The sequence below is a fragment of the Humulus lupulus genome, chromosome 3 (assembly GCF_963169125.1).
Source record: "Humulus lupulus chromosome 3, drHumLupu1.1, whole genome shotgun sequence".
Classification (NCBI taxonomy): Eukaryota; Viridiplantae; Streptophyta; class Magnoliopsida; order Rosales; family Cannabaceae; genus Humulus; species Humulus lupulus.
Genome location: NC_084795.1, coordinates 279818109 through 279835096, shown reverse-complemented (window position 1 = coordinate 279835096; position 16988 = coordinate 279818109). Strand labels below are relative to the sequence as shown.

General features: G+C 33.3%; 2 protein-coding genes across 2 annotated transcripts; both read right to left on the bottom strand.

Annotated features, from left to right (window-relative positions):
* Window positions 1–7485: 7485 nt before the first annotated feature.
* Window positions 7486–8861, bottom strand: LOC133824588 (agamous-like MADS-box protein AGL62). The gene is made up of 2 exons (XM_062257518.1): window positions 8708–8861; window positions 7486–8348 (listed from the first exon to the last, which is right to left on the bottom strand). Exon 2 carries the CDS (start codon window positions 8319–8321, stop codon window positions 7701–7703), a length of 621 nt encoding a protein of 206 aa, XP_062113502.1. The 5' UTR covers window positions 8322–8348; window positions 8708–8861; the 3' UTR covers window positions 7486–7700.
* Window positions 8862–12446: 3585 nt separating this feature from the next.
* On the bottom strand, window positions 12447–16239 carry LOC133824587 (protein ACTIVITY OF BC1 COMPLEX KINASE 3, chloroplastic). The gene is made up of 7 exons (XM_062257517.1): window positions 15856–16239; window positions 15518–15745; window positions 14907–15242; window positions 14240–14795; window positions 13891–14077; window positions 13430–13802; window positions 12447–12800 (listed from the first exon to the last, which is right to left on the bottom strand). Exons 1-7 carry the CDS (start codon window positions 16201–16203, stop codon window positions 12669–12671), a joined length of 2160 nt encoding a protein of 719 aa, XP_062113501.1. The 5' UTR covers window positions 16204–16239; the 3' UTR covers window positions 12447–12668.
* Window positions 16240–16988: the final 749 nt, after the last annotated feature.

Below are 16988 nucleotides of genomic sequence, written 5' to 3'. Positions count from 1 at the left end.
TATTTGGGTTATCTGAGGTTGAGTGCGAATACTCTCAGCTCATTGAAAGTGCCACTGAGGAGAAAATGCACGAGATTGTGGCTTTGCTTGCTAAGCCTGGGGTCGATTGGCGGATTGATTCATCTGGGACATTTCATTTCAAGCGCACTGATTTACAACCCCAAGCTAAATGTTGGTATATGTTTGTTCAAACTCGGTTCTTGCCCACATCACACGATTCTTCAGTTAGCCGGGAGCGCATGATATTGCTCTATTGTATTCTTACTGGCCGGTCTATTAATGTGGGTAGTATTCTTGCTCAAGAGATTTTTGCTTGTGCCCACCGGACGAGTGGGAAGATTTTTCTTCCGTCTTTAGTGACTCAAGTGTGTAAAGCCGCTGGTGTGCCTATGTGGAAGGATGAGGAGCGCCTGTCCAACAAAGGTGTTATCCGTTTTCGCGATTCTCGTGCTCAACAAGGTGCTGCCTCTTCATCTATGAATGACCCCATTTTAGACCGGTTGGCTAGGCAAGAGACTCTTCAAACTCAGCTGTGTGAGCGTCTTCATGTTTATTGGAAGTATGAGCACCAACGGAATGTGGTGATGCATCGAGCACTTAAGAAGAATATCCCCAAAACTGCACTTTCATTTCCTGCCTTCCCCAAGCAGATTTTGGAGCCATGGGTTGCTGTTGCCGATACCGCGATGGACTCTCCTGCTGAGGAGTCCGATTAGTTGCAAGGGGATTTCTTCGTTCTTTTGACTTTATGTTAAATATTTTTCTGTTTTTTCTGTTTTCTGTCTTATTTTATGTGTTCTGTTGTTGCTGTTTCTGTTCTTGTCAGTTTGTGTTAGTTGTATTGAGAGGATTATGTTTGTTTAGTAGTGCTTAGCAAAGGGCTCGATGATGATCACTTGCATCCATATTACTCCACCCTCATTGCCTTTTGTCATTGCCTCTTGTGTGCTTTTCTTTGGTGTTAATGATGTTGCAAAGTGAATTGATTGTGTTGTTTTCAATATTATGTGCATTTCCTTCTCCCATATTTTCTTGATCCTCTAGAGCTAGTTAATGCCTTGTGAAAGTTTAAGTTTCTAGAATTGCTTAGTGTGACCCTTGAGGCGAAATCCTAGATGACACTACACTACGGACATGATTTAGGCCATTTTTGGACGTTTGAGCCTTTCCAACTCACCCATTATATTTTTGTCCCTAGTCACCCCTTTTGAGCTTATTTGCCTATTTTCTTCTTCACCCATGATCATCTTCCCTACAACACCTAATCCTTCATTTACCTCCCTAACCATCTCAATTTATTTAGGATATACATTTGAGAGTAGGTGAGTGGGGAGTGTGAGCACTTCAACTACTGTGGTGAGTCAATTCATGTTTCTTTTTATTAGTGGCCACATTGGGGACAATGTTGGGTTTGAGTTTGGGGGGAGAGTGAATCTCATGTGATATTTCTCTTGCCTTGTGTATATATTTTGTCAATTAAAGTTTTAAAAAAAAAAATCTGTATAAAGCAAAATATAAAGAGTGCATCCCCATTGAAAAAAAAAACAAAGAAAGCAAGTTCGAAAAAAAATAATAGGTTTTGAAACTAAGTTTGGGGGTGTAGCATCTTTGAAAAAAAAAAAGTGAAGTTGTGTTGAAGTTTTATTTATTTTCTAGCTATGTGGAATTAAATAATGGCAAGAGAAATATAAAAATGTCAATATTGTGGGTGAATCTTTGGGGAATTGTTTGTGAGCTTGTGATTGATCCTAGATAAATTGAGATGTTTAGGGTATTGTGAGCCAAAGATACTACCTTTTATCATACCCTAGCCTAAGCCAAACATTATAAACTAGTTAAAGTCCTATTGATCTTGGGTGTAGTGTTAGTCTACATTAGTGGAGAGGGTCTCACTAAGTCAACATATGGAAGCAAGCATTAAGTTTTAGGATCGAGGTGTAATTTTTTCTAGGGAATCAAGATTGTTTGGGAAGGTTTATGCACATTCTATTGGTGGGAACACTTGACATATGCATTTGTGGCATCATTAGCACTCGAGATTTGATTGAGAGCATTGGCAAGAGGCACACTCATCACTATCATCATCATATTCCACCATCATTTTAATAAATTTCTGAGAGCATTTCCTTTGCTAAGCTAAATCCTAAGAAAGCATATCCTCTCGATTGTGTGTGTTGTTGTTGAGTCGGTTTTGTTGTGTGTCTTTTCTTTCTTTCTTTTTGAGTCATCACTCGAGGGCGAGCAATGTTTTAAGTTTGGGGGTGTGATAACTCTATGATATAGAGTTATTTATTTGACTTTGACACTTAATTATGCATAAAAAGAGTGATGATTTTGGTGTTTGTTTGTTAATTTTAAGTTGTTATCTATCTATATAATTAGTTGATCTAATATTGGAGTCTTACAATATTTTGGGTTTAAATTGGAATTAAATAACTAATCTTGTTCTAGTTTTTTGTGTAAAAAGGGAATCAAGCGATCCATGGAAGGATTGAAGAAGAAAAATTGGAAGCTTGGTTTGGAAGCAAAAGCTGAAACTTTCCAGATTGCTAAAATTCATGCTGCAGCATGCTGGAGCTCACTTGCTGACGTGGAAATTAAAGGCAGCTGTGTCATTTCTTTTTAATTCGTGGCCAGGTGGCATGGGTCCATAACTGGTGCCAGCTGGAGTTGTTTTTGGGCAGAAAAGTGGTCCAATTTAGTGGGCCTAAGTGGAGGAAAAGAAGGTGGGCTTTCTAATTGGTGACATGATATTTTTGTACCCTAAGTTGGAAAAAGGGGGTACCAGCCGTATCACCTTAATGGCAGCCATTGAAGGACTATCATGAAGGAAAGAAAAAGTACAGAAAAATAGAGAGAAAAAGAGAAGTACAATTGTTGAAGGGGAACGAGAAGGACAAGGAGGATTCACACACCAACTATATCGGATTTGTCCCATTTACTCTTCTTCTTTTATTTTTGTATTTCCTAATTTAGAATAGCTATTTTAGAACTCATGGATATCAATTTTCCATTTCAGATTTTGGATACTAATTTAGCTATGAGCTAAGCTTTTTGAGACTTGAATGGTTAAAGAACCCTATGTCATAGTTATTAAAGTTTAAATGCATATTTACATAAATTCACCATTGTTCATTCAAGTGTTGTTCATGATTATTGTTTGTTGTTGTTTGGCCAACAATGGCAGATTATTAAGCTAGATTTAATTCTGGAAATGTTGAATGTAGTAGTTTGTACTTGAATGATGCAAGAGCATAACCATTGTTAGGTTGTTCTTAGTGAGTAGAATAGGAATATTTTACTTACCTTGCATAACTTTTGAGAATTAGTGTTGTTATTTGTGTTCTAAGTCTGATTTGATATAGGAATATATTTAATTGGATGGTAGAACTATATTCATGAGTTTTGGAAAAATCTGGTGAGCATATTGGGAATTCTAGTTAACTCTGGTGCGATTTGCTAAATTTAATGTTATAGCATTCTGGGCAGTTTCTGACATAGGGGGATTTAGCTATTCAAGTCCAATTTTTTCATTGATAATTCTTCTTGCTGTTATTTCTCTAGAACTTATGGTTAATTTTAAGCATATTTTAATTTCTTTCATTTTATTTTAGTTTCAACAACCACTCAATTCAGTTTCTTAAATTTGTAAATTGTAATTAATTGGTGTTTACATTGAACTTTTTAATACCAATCCCTGTGGAGACGATTCACTTATCATTATATTACTTGTGTTGGACTGTGTACACTTGCACATATAATTTTCACAACATCGTCCTATCTCCGACGGGTAATCCTTTCGCTTTCGGGCACGCTTCGGTGGATGAGGTTCTTCACCATTATCTTTGTCAAACGGCCATCAATCCCAACTTCATCACTGATGAACACAAACACCAGATAATCGAAGGCCTCAAGTTTAGCCTAAAACAGGAGCAGAAAAGAGAGGGTCTTGATGAGGAGAGTAAGGTGGTGTTGGGACTCAAGGAGTGGATTGAGAAAGAGTTTGAGGACTGTAAGACTACTACTGCTGTGGAAGATTTGGAGGGTTTGAAGCAAAAATTTGTGGTGTTTCTTGACCAAATCACTCAGAGAATATTGGGGTTTGGAAGTTCTACTTCGTCCGTTGATAGAGGAAAAGATGTTGCTATTACCAACGATGAATGTGGCAGCACTCCTTTTGATGAAGAAGATTTTGGTATTTTGTTATCTGATTTATGGTCTTGAGATAAGTTTAATTTAGCTACTTTTATATCATATTATGCATTCATTTTTTTTCTCTAGTTTTACCAATAGTTAGCCAATATAACGGCTTAAGGTGGTGGTGTATATGAAATTAGTTTATTCATTGTCTAGAAAGTGTAGAGGAGGATGTTATTAGAGCAGAGTAACATATTTGAGTTATGACAAATATTCATCTTTCTCTGATTTTGTTTAAATTTGCAATTTTTTGATAAGTTTCATGCCTATAAAGGAGATATTTGGCTATTTGTTCTCTCTGGATTTCTGGGTTGCATTGTTCTTTTATAGTGGACAAAATGAAAAAGGTATCTATGTACTTTGGGAATAAGAGGAGTTATAATTGAATAAAGAAGAAAAAAATGTTTTGTTTTTATTATTAACACATTTATAAACATGAACAAATAAATTGAGAATTATTCACGTTAGCCCCTGCTTGCACGTTAGAGTTGTTGGGGATGCCTAACTCACCTGAGAATGCTGAACGGAGACAAGGAGCTACGAAAGCATTGCGTGAATTGCTCAGACAAGGCCTTGATCTAGAGGCATCATGCCAAGTCCAGGATTGGTCATGCTTCTTTAGCCAAGCACTCAATAAACTAATGGCTGCAGAGATAGTTGATCTTCATGCATGGGATGATCTGCCAACTACTCGGAAGAATAAAAAATCACTTGAGTCACAAAATCAAAGAGTTGTCGCCGTCCTTAATTGTTTCTATGTGGTCTTAGTAGCTCATATTGCAGTTGGGTTTTCAAGCAAAGCAAGCAAAGAGAGATGGTAATTTTTTTGTAGGCAGCGATACTGCGTACTGTAGCTCTTACATATTTCTAACTCTCACCTTTCCCTCTCTGTTTCTGTTTCTCTCATTTACTTTATTCGTTTACAGATTAGCAAGGCAAAAACCATTTGTGAATGTTTGAAAGCATCAGAAGGTATTGATTTAAAATTGGAAGAAGCTTTTTGCTTATTCCTTCTTGGTCAGGTATATTTTTATTTTTCTACTTGATTAAAATAAACATAATCCTTGTCTTGGGTTCTGCACCTATGAATTTAAGCCTCTTGTTGTCTTTGCATTTCCTCAAGAGTATACTTTGGTCATATCTTGGTTTCAGGGTACTAAGGATGAGGTAGTTGAAAAACTTAAGCAGCTTGTATTAAATTCGAATAGTAGTCCACACAAATCGATCTCAGGGAGGGATATCAAAGATGCTTCTGATGGAAATCAATTGTTGGTATGCTGTAACGTGTATTAAAATTCTGGTCTTATTTGTCTTGAAAATGTATACCTAACCTTAGTCTGAGCCTCACATTATCGTTATCTTGAATGCCTTTAATATATCATGCTTCATTGCGCTTGAAACATTTCCCTCACATTATCATATATGTAGTAATTCGCTCTGATCAGCACTTTCTACTTTGCTAGAGTGTGTGTTTTTGCTAGTGGCTATGATCCTCTTGATAGAATTTCACTTGGCATGTAATGTGGATGCTAAGACCTTGTGCAATAAATATAAAACTTTGATGGACTTGCATATAGTGATATTTATGTGTACTGTCATAAGAAACAGATCCTATTCTAAACCATAAGTCAACGTGTCTTATCTTTTCCTTTTTTTAAAGAAAAAAATTATTCTATGCAAAATAAAGCAATTTTGTAGCCATTGTACTGTACATCGTTATATTTTTTTGTTTAATTTCTTTTCTTCTAAAATGACCGACTGCGTGCTCAATCTCACCAGGAAACATGAAAAAAATTTCTGCTGCCCCAATTTCCTAATCTCTTCATGTCCTACCAATTAGTTTAAGATACTTCATTTATTTATTTAATATATATTTAAATTATTTATATTTTTTTCTTTTTTCAACTATATTAACACTATAAATAGATAATTTGTTTTAAAATAATTTATGGAACATAAAGGGTATAGGAAATTGGGGACAGCAGATTCTTTTTCTTTCACCATTAAAATAGTTTTTTCTTTCACCATTAAAATAGTTTACCTGCATAAACTTAAAGTTAACAAGCATGAATGTAAATGAGATGAGAAATACTTCTAAATATGTCCCAAGTAAATCAAATTCGAATGGAAGTTCCCATATTTGGAAAGCAGATTCTTCTATAGATAACAATGTAGTGCCTGCATATATCAAGGGGGATGGATTTCCTGGGAGACTTGAGCACTTTTTGGCTACAGTTGCTACTCTATTAAAAAAGAACTCAGATTCTGGAAATTCCCAAACTTCATTGCCTGCTGCCAGTCTAGTCTATCTTCTTCTATGCGAACAATGTCTCGGAGGAGGCGCATGCCTATGGAAGAAGCTGAAGAACTTGTCAAGCAATTAAGGCTGAAGCTTTGGGTCCTAGCCATCAAGTTCATAGCCTATCTGAAATTCTCGACGAATCGATGCTCGTTCAGGTAAGTTTATCACGGGTGTCCTAATAATCTTGTGCAGTTGTGTCTTTTACTTGTATAAAGTCCTATAACTGTTATTTCAATTAATCTGCTATTTTTTTTTATTTAAATGTTGGTGTAGCTACAAAATCAAATAAGTCTAATGCATTTTATGTAGGGCTACTGTAGTTTGATATTATGGACAATTCTATCACAGTGGTGGTGTGGAATTTTGAAATGAGTGTAATCTGGGGCTCGTACCAGCTTTTAAATCATGGTTCTAACATTATCTAATTGGCCTTGGAATGGGAGAGAAGAAATTATATTTGGTTAGATTAAAATACTAGTAGTTACAAGAAAGTGACATTATCTTAACTTTAAATGGTTTGAACAAAACTCTGACTCACCTTGTCCAAGTTATATGCAAAATTTAAACTTAATGGAAACTTTTTGATATTATGCATCCTGAGAAGAAGACATAATTTGCAGTTTTTTTATCTCAATTATTTAAAAATACTTCTTTAGGCACAAGTCTATTTCTTTGGCTCTTTGCTAATAAATGTTCATAATTATGGGATTTTTTTTCCTTTTAGTGGCATGCATTGGCTGATGCTGCACAAGCCAAGTCTTGTTATTGGAAATTCGTCTTGCTACAATTATCTGTCCTCCGAGCTGAAGAGGTGGCATAATTCTCAATTTATTTGTTCATATTTACAAATGTGTTAATAATCAAAACAAAACATTTTTTTTTCTTTATTCAATTATAACTCAACTTATTCCCAAAGTGCAGAGATACATTTTTCATTTTGTCAACTATAAAAGAACAATGCAACCCAGAAATCCAGAGAGAACAAATAGCCAAATATCTCCTTTATAGGCATGAAACTTATCAAAAAATTACAAATTTAAATAAAATCAGAGAAAGATGAATATTTGTCATAACTCAAATATGCTACTCTGCTCAAATAACATCCTCCTCTACACTTTCTAGACAATGAATAAACTAATTTCATATACACCACAAAAATAAATGCATAATATGATATAAAAGTAGCTAAATTAAACTTATGTCAAGACCATAAATCAGATAACGAAATACCAAAATCTTCTTCATCAAAAGGAGTGCTGCCACATTCATAGTTGGTAATAGCAACATCTTTTCCTTTTTCAACGGACGAAGTAGAACTTCCAAACCCCAATATTCTCCGAGTGATTTGGTCAACGAACACCACAAATTTTTGCTTCAAACCTTCCAAATCTTCCACAGCAGTAGTAGTCTTACAATGCTCAAACTCTTTCTCAATCCATTGCTTGAGTCCCAACACCACCTTACTCTCCTCATCAAGAGGATCTCTTTTCTGCTCCTGTTTTAGGCTAAACTTGAGGCCTTCGATTATCTGGTTCTGGTGTTTGTGTTCGATTATCTGGTTCTGGTGTTTGTGTTCATCAGTGATGAAGCAGCTGGGATTGATGGCCGTTTGACAAAGATAATGGTGAAGAACCTCATCCACCGAAGCGTGCCCGAAAGCGAAAGGATTACCCGTTGGAGATAGGACGACAATGGCAACTTGTGCGCCGCACTTGATGCACAACTCGCTCGCCTTCTGGAAAAGCCCTTTGCGCCTCTTTGAGAAAGACACGAACACATTGGAGCAGCGTTGTTCTCCCTCTTCCAATCTTCTCTTACCCATAAGAATCACCTCACTCTCAAGTAAAACCTAAAAGAAAGAGTAGTAAGGAAGGAAAACTGCTTGGTTGTGTAAATGCATACATATACATATACATATACATACACTATTGTGGAAGTTTCCTTATCACTCTTTTCAGTCCAAGAAGTCATGTCGACCTACTTGGTTGTGTCAATACATACTTATTTATATATATATATATATATTAAAAGCCAGCCACAAAACTATATTGATATGCAGACATGAAAGAAAATAATAATAAGAAAAAACAGAAATATCATCACAAAAATAGTATAGCAAAAGCAATCATAGATATTAAATGCTCAAACATTGTTTGAGTTGAGAAAAATTATACAGAAAAAAAAAAAAAAAACTTTAGATATGAAAACCTGGTGGTGACGTGAGGTGTGAGGAGATATCAATTGATGGAGTGATGGTGTCGTGGTGGAGTGGGAGTGAGAATGAGGCTTTGAGTTTAAGTGGCTGAGAAAGTGAGGAGTGGAGAGGGAGGCGGTCTCTATAATTTTAGGATTAGGAATGAGTTTTTGATATTATATACAAGGGTATTAGCAGTATATATATATATACATATATTAAAAAAAAGGAAGATTTACATTGGGAAGCAAGTTATAGAAATTAATTACACTTTTGTTAAGCACATTTTAATATACCCAATTACTAGCATTATTATTATAAATAGCAAAATTTTGTAATATATTATCAAATTAATGATACTTGTAAAATATATTTTTAAAAATAACAAATTAAGGTTTATTCTATTTCCTTTTTTATATTTTCTTTATTTATGAAGGTGTATTTTGAATTTCAAAGGACTAAATCTCATATTTTTTGGTTGTGATTGAGCATTTCGTGATCAAAATTTGGGCAGCTAATAATAATGGTTAAAATTAAAATGTTAGTTTTTTTTGTTTCCTTTTTTAGTAGAGTTTTATTTTAATATTATTTTTTTGGTAGCCATAACTTGTATTTGATATTATGTACACCATTGTTTTCATTTTAAAAAAAAATTGATAATAATTATTTGTACCAGTATCCAAAAGCTGCCTTGAAAATTGGTATGTATGATCATGATCATATACAATACCAGGCGTATATTCTTAGTAGTAGTAGCTAAATTTATGAGTTATTTTGGATACTTAAATGTATCAATCTAGTAGCTAAATGTGACATCTTTGGCTTTTAAAAATTTCAGTTTGAAATTCTATGTAATAGCTAAAATTTATTGTCAATTTAGTAGTTAAATATTACATCTTTTCATTTTTTGGAATTGAAGATTTTTCAATGTGATTACTAGTTTGGTGCACTTCTATGTGATTATAGCATCACCTTGTTTATTCTGTTGCTAGTTGATTCATATAAATGGACAATTTTGAGTCCATCATTAGGAGTAATTTAATTTTGCACCATGTCGAAGAGTTTGTGTTTTCATCTTTGTATATTCGAATAATTATATACTTTCTGGTTAGCAAATTTGAACAATAAATTTATTAACTCTCTTTTATTTTTTAAAGTTATTAGTTTGATATATCACCAATTAATCAGTTTTAAATTAAAAATGTTGGATACTAATAATATTTGGTATATCTTGTTATCTTAGTTTTCATTTGTTTATGATTATTGGATACTATTAAGTAGTTCATTCTTACACATTAATTATAATTTAAATTTTGGATACTATTTGGTATATTTTTTTTATATATAGTTTTTATTTGTTATGTTTGGTATTAAACACTATTTTGTAGTCATAAATGTTGTATGTAGGATGACTCCTCAATATTCAAAATCAATCAATTTGTACTCTTCTTTTTATTATTAATTATTATCTGGATTTATTATATTCCTTTAAAATAACAAAAGAAATTATACTATTTTGTTTAGTTTTATTTTTAAAGGTAGAGGAGTACAACTAAATAGTTTATTTTTATTTAGAACTATTTAACCATGTTATTTACTTCGATTTTCAAAATTATTTATTTGAATACTCATATTTTTCATGTTGTTGCATTATTGTAAGTTGAATCTACATATATTTCAAGATAATCATCACGTAGATTTTAATTAGATATAAATATTGTAGTTTCAATTTAGTTTGAATATGAAATTATATCTCCAATTTATATGATCTAGAATCAATTCAAAAGCATAATCAATTGAGCTTTTAAAAAACCAAATGACATCAAAATACACTACTCACTTCATAATCATTATAGTTGATAATCTATGTGCTTAATTCTTGATAACATAATAACATAATTAATAAAATGATACTATATAATAATCTATATAGTTTGATACTTGTTGGTATCCTATAAAACCTGTTATTATATAATATATTATCTAATACTGTATTCTACCATATTTAAACTTAACTACTTAATAGTATCCTATATGAGCTAGTATACATTCTCATACTGATCCTAATGCGTATCCAAAATAACATATTGTAGACTATGCAATTTGATACTATAATTAACTACTAAGTAGTATATATTGTACAACACATAACAAATATATGGTTTAACTTTTACTTTCAGCTATTTTTTTTTCTTCGCACTGATTAATTGAAACAAAATAAAAGGAAATTTTTATTATGTTAATAATTATTTTATTGAGTGTTCGATATTTTAGGAAAGTTATTATTAATACTTGAGTGATTTAGGATATATAATTAGTTATATGAGATATTTACTTTAAATATAGAATTCGATATATATAATATTATTATAATCAATTTGGGTATATTTTTTTATCATTAACAAAACTGGGATTATTTATACATATTAGTATAGATATGTAAACTACCCTTACAAAAATAGGTAAAAATTACATGAATTACCCATTTTTAGACAACCTCTTTCATTTTTTTTATGCACTATTTGAAACTCTTATATTAATGCCCAAAATTTAGAGGATATTGATTTTAGAAGAGAACTATATGGTAAGGGTATTTTTGGAAGTGTAGTGATAAAAATTGGTAGAATTAAATTAAATATATTTAGAGAGTAATTTTAGTTAAGTACTCATTAAACTGGCTAATTTTCAACTTTTCTCTATATTAAAAAAATAGTAATAGTGTGTGATGTGTATGGCTCGGGTTGGATTAGAAAGAGTTAGAATGGGTCTGACCCGTATCCGAGCTGAATTGTTCGGCCTTAGTAATATAACCACCGATTGGGTTTCGGCCTAGTAAAATTTGGCTTGTTCGGCCCATTTTTCGGTGTGGGTTGGGTTGGGTTGTCGGCCCACAGAGATTTTTGCCCAGCCCTAGATAAAGGTAATATTAAACTCAAGTGTATAAAATAGTTCATTTTACTCTTAAAATATATGTAAGGCCTACAAAAATTATTAATTTTATCCCCTAAAAATTTGAACCAAACGTAAAAAGTATTTTAGATTCTCATTCCTACTTTCACTTTACCTATATAGACACTCCATTATATTATTAGTGTTCTTATTCAATTATATCTCATACTTTTTTCTCTTCTTCAGCTTTATGCTACTAAGTTTTGCTCTTAAGGGATTTTAACAAGGAGAAATTTCTCCTAAAAAAATAATCTTGGATTTTAGTGAAAAGGAAAATTATTATTATTATTGAAAAATTATCATTTTAACCCTCTTAATTCATGATAATTACCACATTTAATTTTAAATTCTCGAAAAAACATTAATAATTAGTGGATATTATTTAATTATCGTAAATTTTAAAAATGAGTGATTTACACAATAAAAAAAATACAAAAAAAATGTAGAAGTAGTAATTTTTAAATTTAATTATGCATTCATTATATCAAAAGTAAAAACTAAATGTATAAAATCATTACGGGAAAAATAAAATGAGAGTATCCGGTTACTAGTAAGAAATGTTAAATTCTAACTTCTCAAACTAGATATCAAAATGACAATGTTTTGAATAAAGAAAATCACATGCACAACAAAAAATATATATTGAATTAAATTGAAAATTTTAGATCTGTAAAAGAAATTATTTAAAAAATAACAAAACAGCCACAATTTTCTCTAAGGCCAACTCTCAAAGAGAGTCAGTCTTAATATCCATAGCAATTTAGTTAATATAAATTACAAAAAAAAAATTGATATAACATAAAGTGATCAAAACAATTATTATATATTAATTCTTACTATTATTGCAAACAACAACTTAACAGAGGTAGTGTTTTTTTAGCTTTAAAAAATGGGATTAATTTATCTACAACTGTTAAATTAATGTTCACAATTGAAACTTGTAAGGGATTGATTCCATTTATGATTTTGATATTTTTACAAATATTAGTATGTGATTATGCTTGAATTGAAACTATAAGATGAAATTTAAGTGGTGGAAGAGGAAGATGAAGTTGGTGGCACTCGAAGTACTTGTTGTAGTAACCGAGCAGCCAAACGCTGAGTGATCCCTCCGATCACACGCCCGCCCATACTACGTCCCTCCGGTTGTTGCAGCACCTGTTCATCATTAAAACCACCATTGAATATCACCAACAAAATTCTTTCTGCTAACTCAATCAGATTTCAATTTTAAAGAACATGGCAAATTTCGATGAAAAAATATTACAGGTCTCTAGAATCAATCAGTAACGAAAATGAGGATTCTGTTTCTCTACCAGAGCTCTATTTTTTTTTTAACAATATGGCAAAACCAATAATGCAAAGAATGATTGTGTTTAGAAGAGAGAGAGCTGGAGCTTTCGTCCCCATGGGAAGAATTAAACGCGCCATTTCCTTTAGGGTTGTAATGGAAAACAAGTTTGACGGTTTTTAACTATCTTTCTCAAAAGTAGGATCCCCGCCTAACCCTACAATATTTGATAACCAGAAAATTATAGCAACTGCTGTGTAGGTCCCGAAGAGAGACCCAAACTTAGACCACTAAGCAAACCACATGCATGACCATTTGAACTGTCTTTCTTGGATATAATTTTCTGCTATCTTTGATTGGTCTTATAGCTAAATAAACCCTTGTGCTAGCAATATTTAGTTTTATGGTTTGAATGCTATGCAGGAAAAAACAGATGATAATGAATGATGATAAAAACTATGTAACTTTCTATATTAAAAGAAATAGAAGTTATTACTTGTAACAGGGGCTGCAAGGAGGCTGGATCAAAACTTTCAGATGATTGAAGAAGTGCCCATATTCTAGATACTTGATCTCTTAGCTCTAACATGCTTTCCCGTTCGGCTTTGCTCATGACAAGAGGTCCAGGTGAGTTTCCATTCCCATTAAAAATTAAACCCTTCACCAAATCCGGCATTAAACTATATGTATCGACAACTGTGCCTAAAACAAAGGCTTCTGTAACACGAACAGCTTCTTTAATAACTAAATTTCGAAGCACTTCACCATCTGTACCCAGTAATAATTTCAAAACTGGTTGCAAAGCATCTTTTGCTGAGAAATCTCTATCTTTTTTTCCCTGAACGAGTAAGTTTTCAAGTCTACCCCACCTGCAGCAAATCAAAACTAGTAAGCGACACCTACGCTACAACCAGCTGACTTCTGAAAACAAGATAAGATAATTAACAAAGATCATACCTAAATTTGCCATCGTTAAACAGCAACTCAATTAGAGCATCTCTGAGATATGGATTTGGATCTGTTAAAAGCCTTTTAGCAAAATATGGATAAGAAGCAGCTAGAACCTTGAAATTGGGATCAGCATAAAGAGCTAAGCCTTCTAGCACAGTAAGCGACCTTAATATCAATGCGTAATATGCGGGAACTGCAACACAAATAACATATTTTGAAAGGAGATTGTTAAACTTAAGCCATCGACTAGCCAACATCGATGATAACTTTACTCAACTAAATATAATGACAATTTAAAAATATTGGCTTTAATCTAATAGCTCATTAAGAGGGTTAAAAGAGATGTATGGCGCACCATTGAATGGATATTGGTAAAGTACGTTGCCTAGACCATCAACCAGGGTCTTAAAATTGAGTTCACTCACTGTATAACTGAGGGCATCATCAAAGAAACTTCGTAATGCAGGTACAATAGGAGTAACATCTACATCAGGGGATAGGAAATCTAGAGCATAGTAATCACGAGCCATAGCTTCATAATCTCGATTGACCATGTGAACTACATGACCAATAATTGCGAATCTTGCTTCTTCTGGTGTCTCACTCATCATTCCAAAATCAAGAAAGGCTAGCTTCCCATCAGGTGTTGCTAGGAGATTACCAGGATGAGGATCTGCATGGAAGTATCCATACTCAAGCAGCTGTCTCAGGCTGCATTGTATACCAGTATTAACTAGATCCAACACCTTCAGCCCTTGTTTCTCAATGGCAACTTGCTCATTCAACTTGACCCCTTCAACCCACTCCATCGTCAATACTTTGTTGCTTGTATAATCCCAGAATATATCCGGAACAAGGATATCTTCTCTGTCTGCGTACAATTTCTTAAACCTCCTTGCATTTTGCGCCTCCTGCAGCAGGCACCTGTCAAATTTAACATTCAATCTAGGAAGAATCTTCCAAAAGAAAAATCACACAAAAAAAATAATAACTAATAAAGTTGGGCTCAACAAATTCTGGACCTGCACATAGTTAAGCTCTTGATAAACTCTTCGTGCAAATTCATCAATAAGGGCAACAACATCACTGGTTATTACATCCACGTATTTATTGATGAAGAATCCTAGACCTCTAATCAAATAGAAGTCGAGTCCTATAGCTTCTTCAATACCAGGTCGTTGCACCTTCACTGCAACAAGCTGCCCAGAATATTTTAGTTGAGCTTTGTAAACCTGACCAAGACTGGCTGCCGCAATTGGAGATGGTGATATAACCGAGTAAACAGATTCAAGTGATCGTCCTAATTCCTTTTCAATGCATGCAAAGGCTTCTTCATCTGGGAATGTTGGCAAAGCATCCTGCTCATTCAAAATCATATTAACAACAACAACAACAGCAACACCATGAACTTGCAAATAACACTATCAAGAACCTAAAGGCTACTGTCACTGCAAAATACCCACCAACAGTCCTATGAAAAGCTTCTCGTATATGAATCAAATTCAAATTCACCAAAAATTGTTACTTAAAACTTAATGAATAACACTACTGACATAATACCCACAAACAAAAACATCATTATTTTATACAAAGCATAATGAAACCAGAGAAAGAGTGAGGATAATTGAAAAACCTGAAGTTCGGAGAGCTCCTCAAGATACTCCGGAGGACAAAGGTCGGGTCTTGTAGACAAACCCTGGCCTATTTTCACAAAAGTAGGCCCTAATCGAGTGAAGATTGTCCTCAGCTCAGCCCCACGAGCCCTTTTGTTCTGATCCAGAACACCCTTTCTTTGGTCCAACAGAAGCTTTACTCCAAACGTACCCAAAGCAATCAAAATTTGCATAGCTCTCCCCGCCACCTGAGATAACAGAACCATAATTCAATTCAATTCAATTATATGTACTAAACCAAAACCTTCTTCTTCTTCTTCTTTTTTCCTAAAATAGAACCAAACAAATTATCAAACACCTTGATTGGGCTAGAGCCATATTTGTTGGAAAGAAGCTCGGGGCCATAGACGGTGGCATTGACGGCGCGTTCCATGGCACGCGCCTCAGCCTGAAGATCCTCAGCTCGGTTGTACACTACTCCACGTCCTCCTCGATAGACCTGAACAACTTTGATGGAGTCATCAGGAACAGGTGAAGAAGAAGAAGGTCTAGCCTCGACAATAGCCGCTCGCACTCTAAGAACTCTGGGTCTCTCCCATGGCTTGGCCGAGGGATTGGTTCGAAGTCGCCGCCATGAAACTAAAGGGTGAGGTAGCGTTGAAGAAGAAGACGATGGTACCGTAGCAACCACCATAACCGAGCTCATGAATCTCTTCCCTCCACCAAAATTCAACCACGATTTTCTCTCTCTCTAGTTCGTATTTATATGTAATAACAATAATAATAATAATAATAATCTTTATTTTGCTCAATTATCTGTCTGTTTGGATTTGACAAATTATATTTTGTAAAATAATTAAAATAAACTCTAAACTTAATTTTGATGAAAAAAAAAAATGAATATTACAACATAATTTTTAAAGAAAATAATTTTATTTTTGTTCTGAATTATTAGTTTGGTAAATTATTTGTAATTTTAATTAGGAAAACATTGACGAAAATCGAATTTAGGATTCTATTTTAACCATTTTACAAAATATAGGGTCCAAAAAGTAATTCATCAAAACACAAAGTCCAAACAATTAATAAGACAAAACACAGGATCCAAAAAAAATATAAACCCTAATAATAACAATTTTGCCCAATTGTTTCCCAAATTCGCGATTAAATAATATTTCGGACTATATATTTTACAAAATAGATCAAAATAGTATTATATACCGAATTTTGTTCAAAAAAATTCCAAATATAATCTTTCATTCTCAAGTCCTTGATCACTTTTTTTATTTTTTTGAACTCATTGCATCACTAATAATTCGAGAATTTATCTTATAATTGAAAATACTTTGATCAAAATCAGGTCTAGAAAACTATTTTGATATATTTTTTAAAACATAAAATTTGAATAACCATTTAATAAAACAAAGAATCGACTGACCGCGTATTCGAAAAAAATTTAAGGGTCAAAATGTCCTCCTAATAATAATAAGA

Excerpts from the sequence above, each read along its gene's own strand:
- LOC133824588 (XM_062257518.1), bottom strand. The coding sequence starts at position 8,321 with ATGGGTAAGAGAAGATTGGAAGAGGGAGAACAACGCTGCTCCAATGTG.
- LOC133824587 (XM_062257517.1), bottom strand. The coding sequence starts at position 16,203 with ATGAGCTCGGTTATGGTGGTTGCTACGGTACCATCGTCTTCTTCTTCA. Across the intron at positions 14,078-14,239 it reads TTACCAATATCCATTCAATG|TTCCCGCATATTACGCATTG; the intron begins GTGCGCCATACA and ends TTTGTGTTGCAG. Across the intron at positions 12,801-13,429 it reads CCTTGCAGCCCCTGTTACAA|GTGCTGCAACAACCGGAGGG; the intron begins GTAATAACTTCT and ends AATGATGAACAG.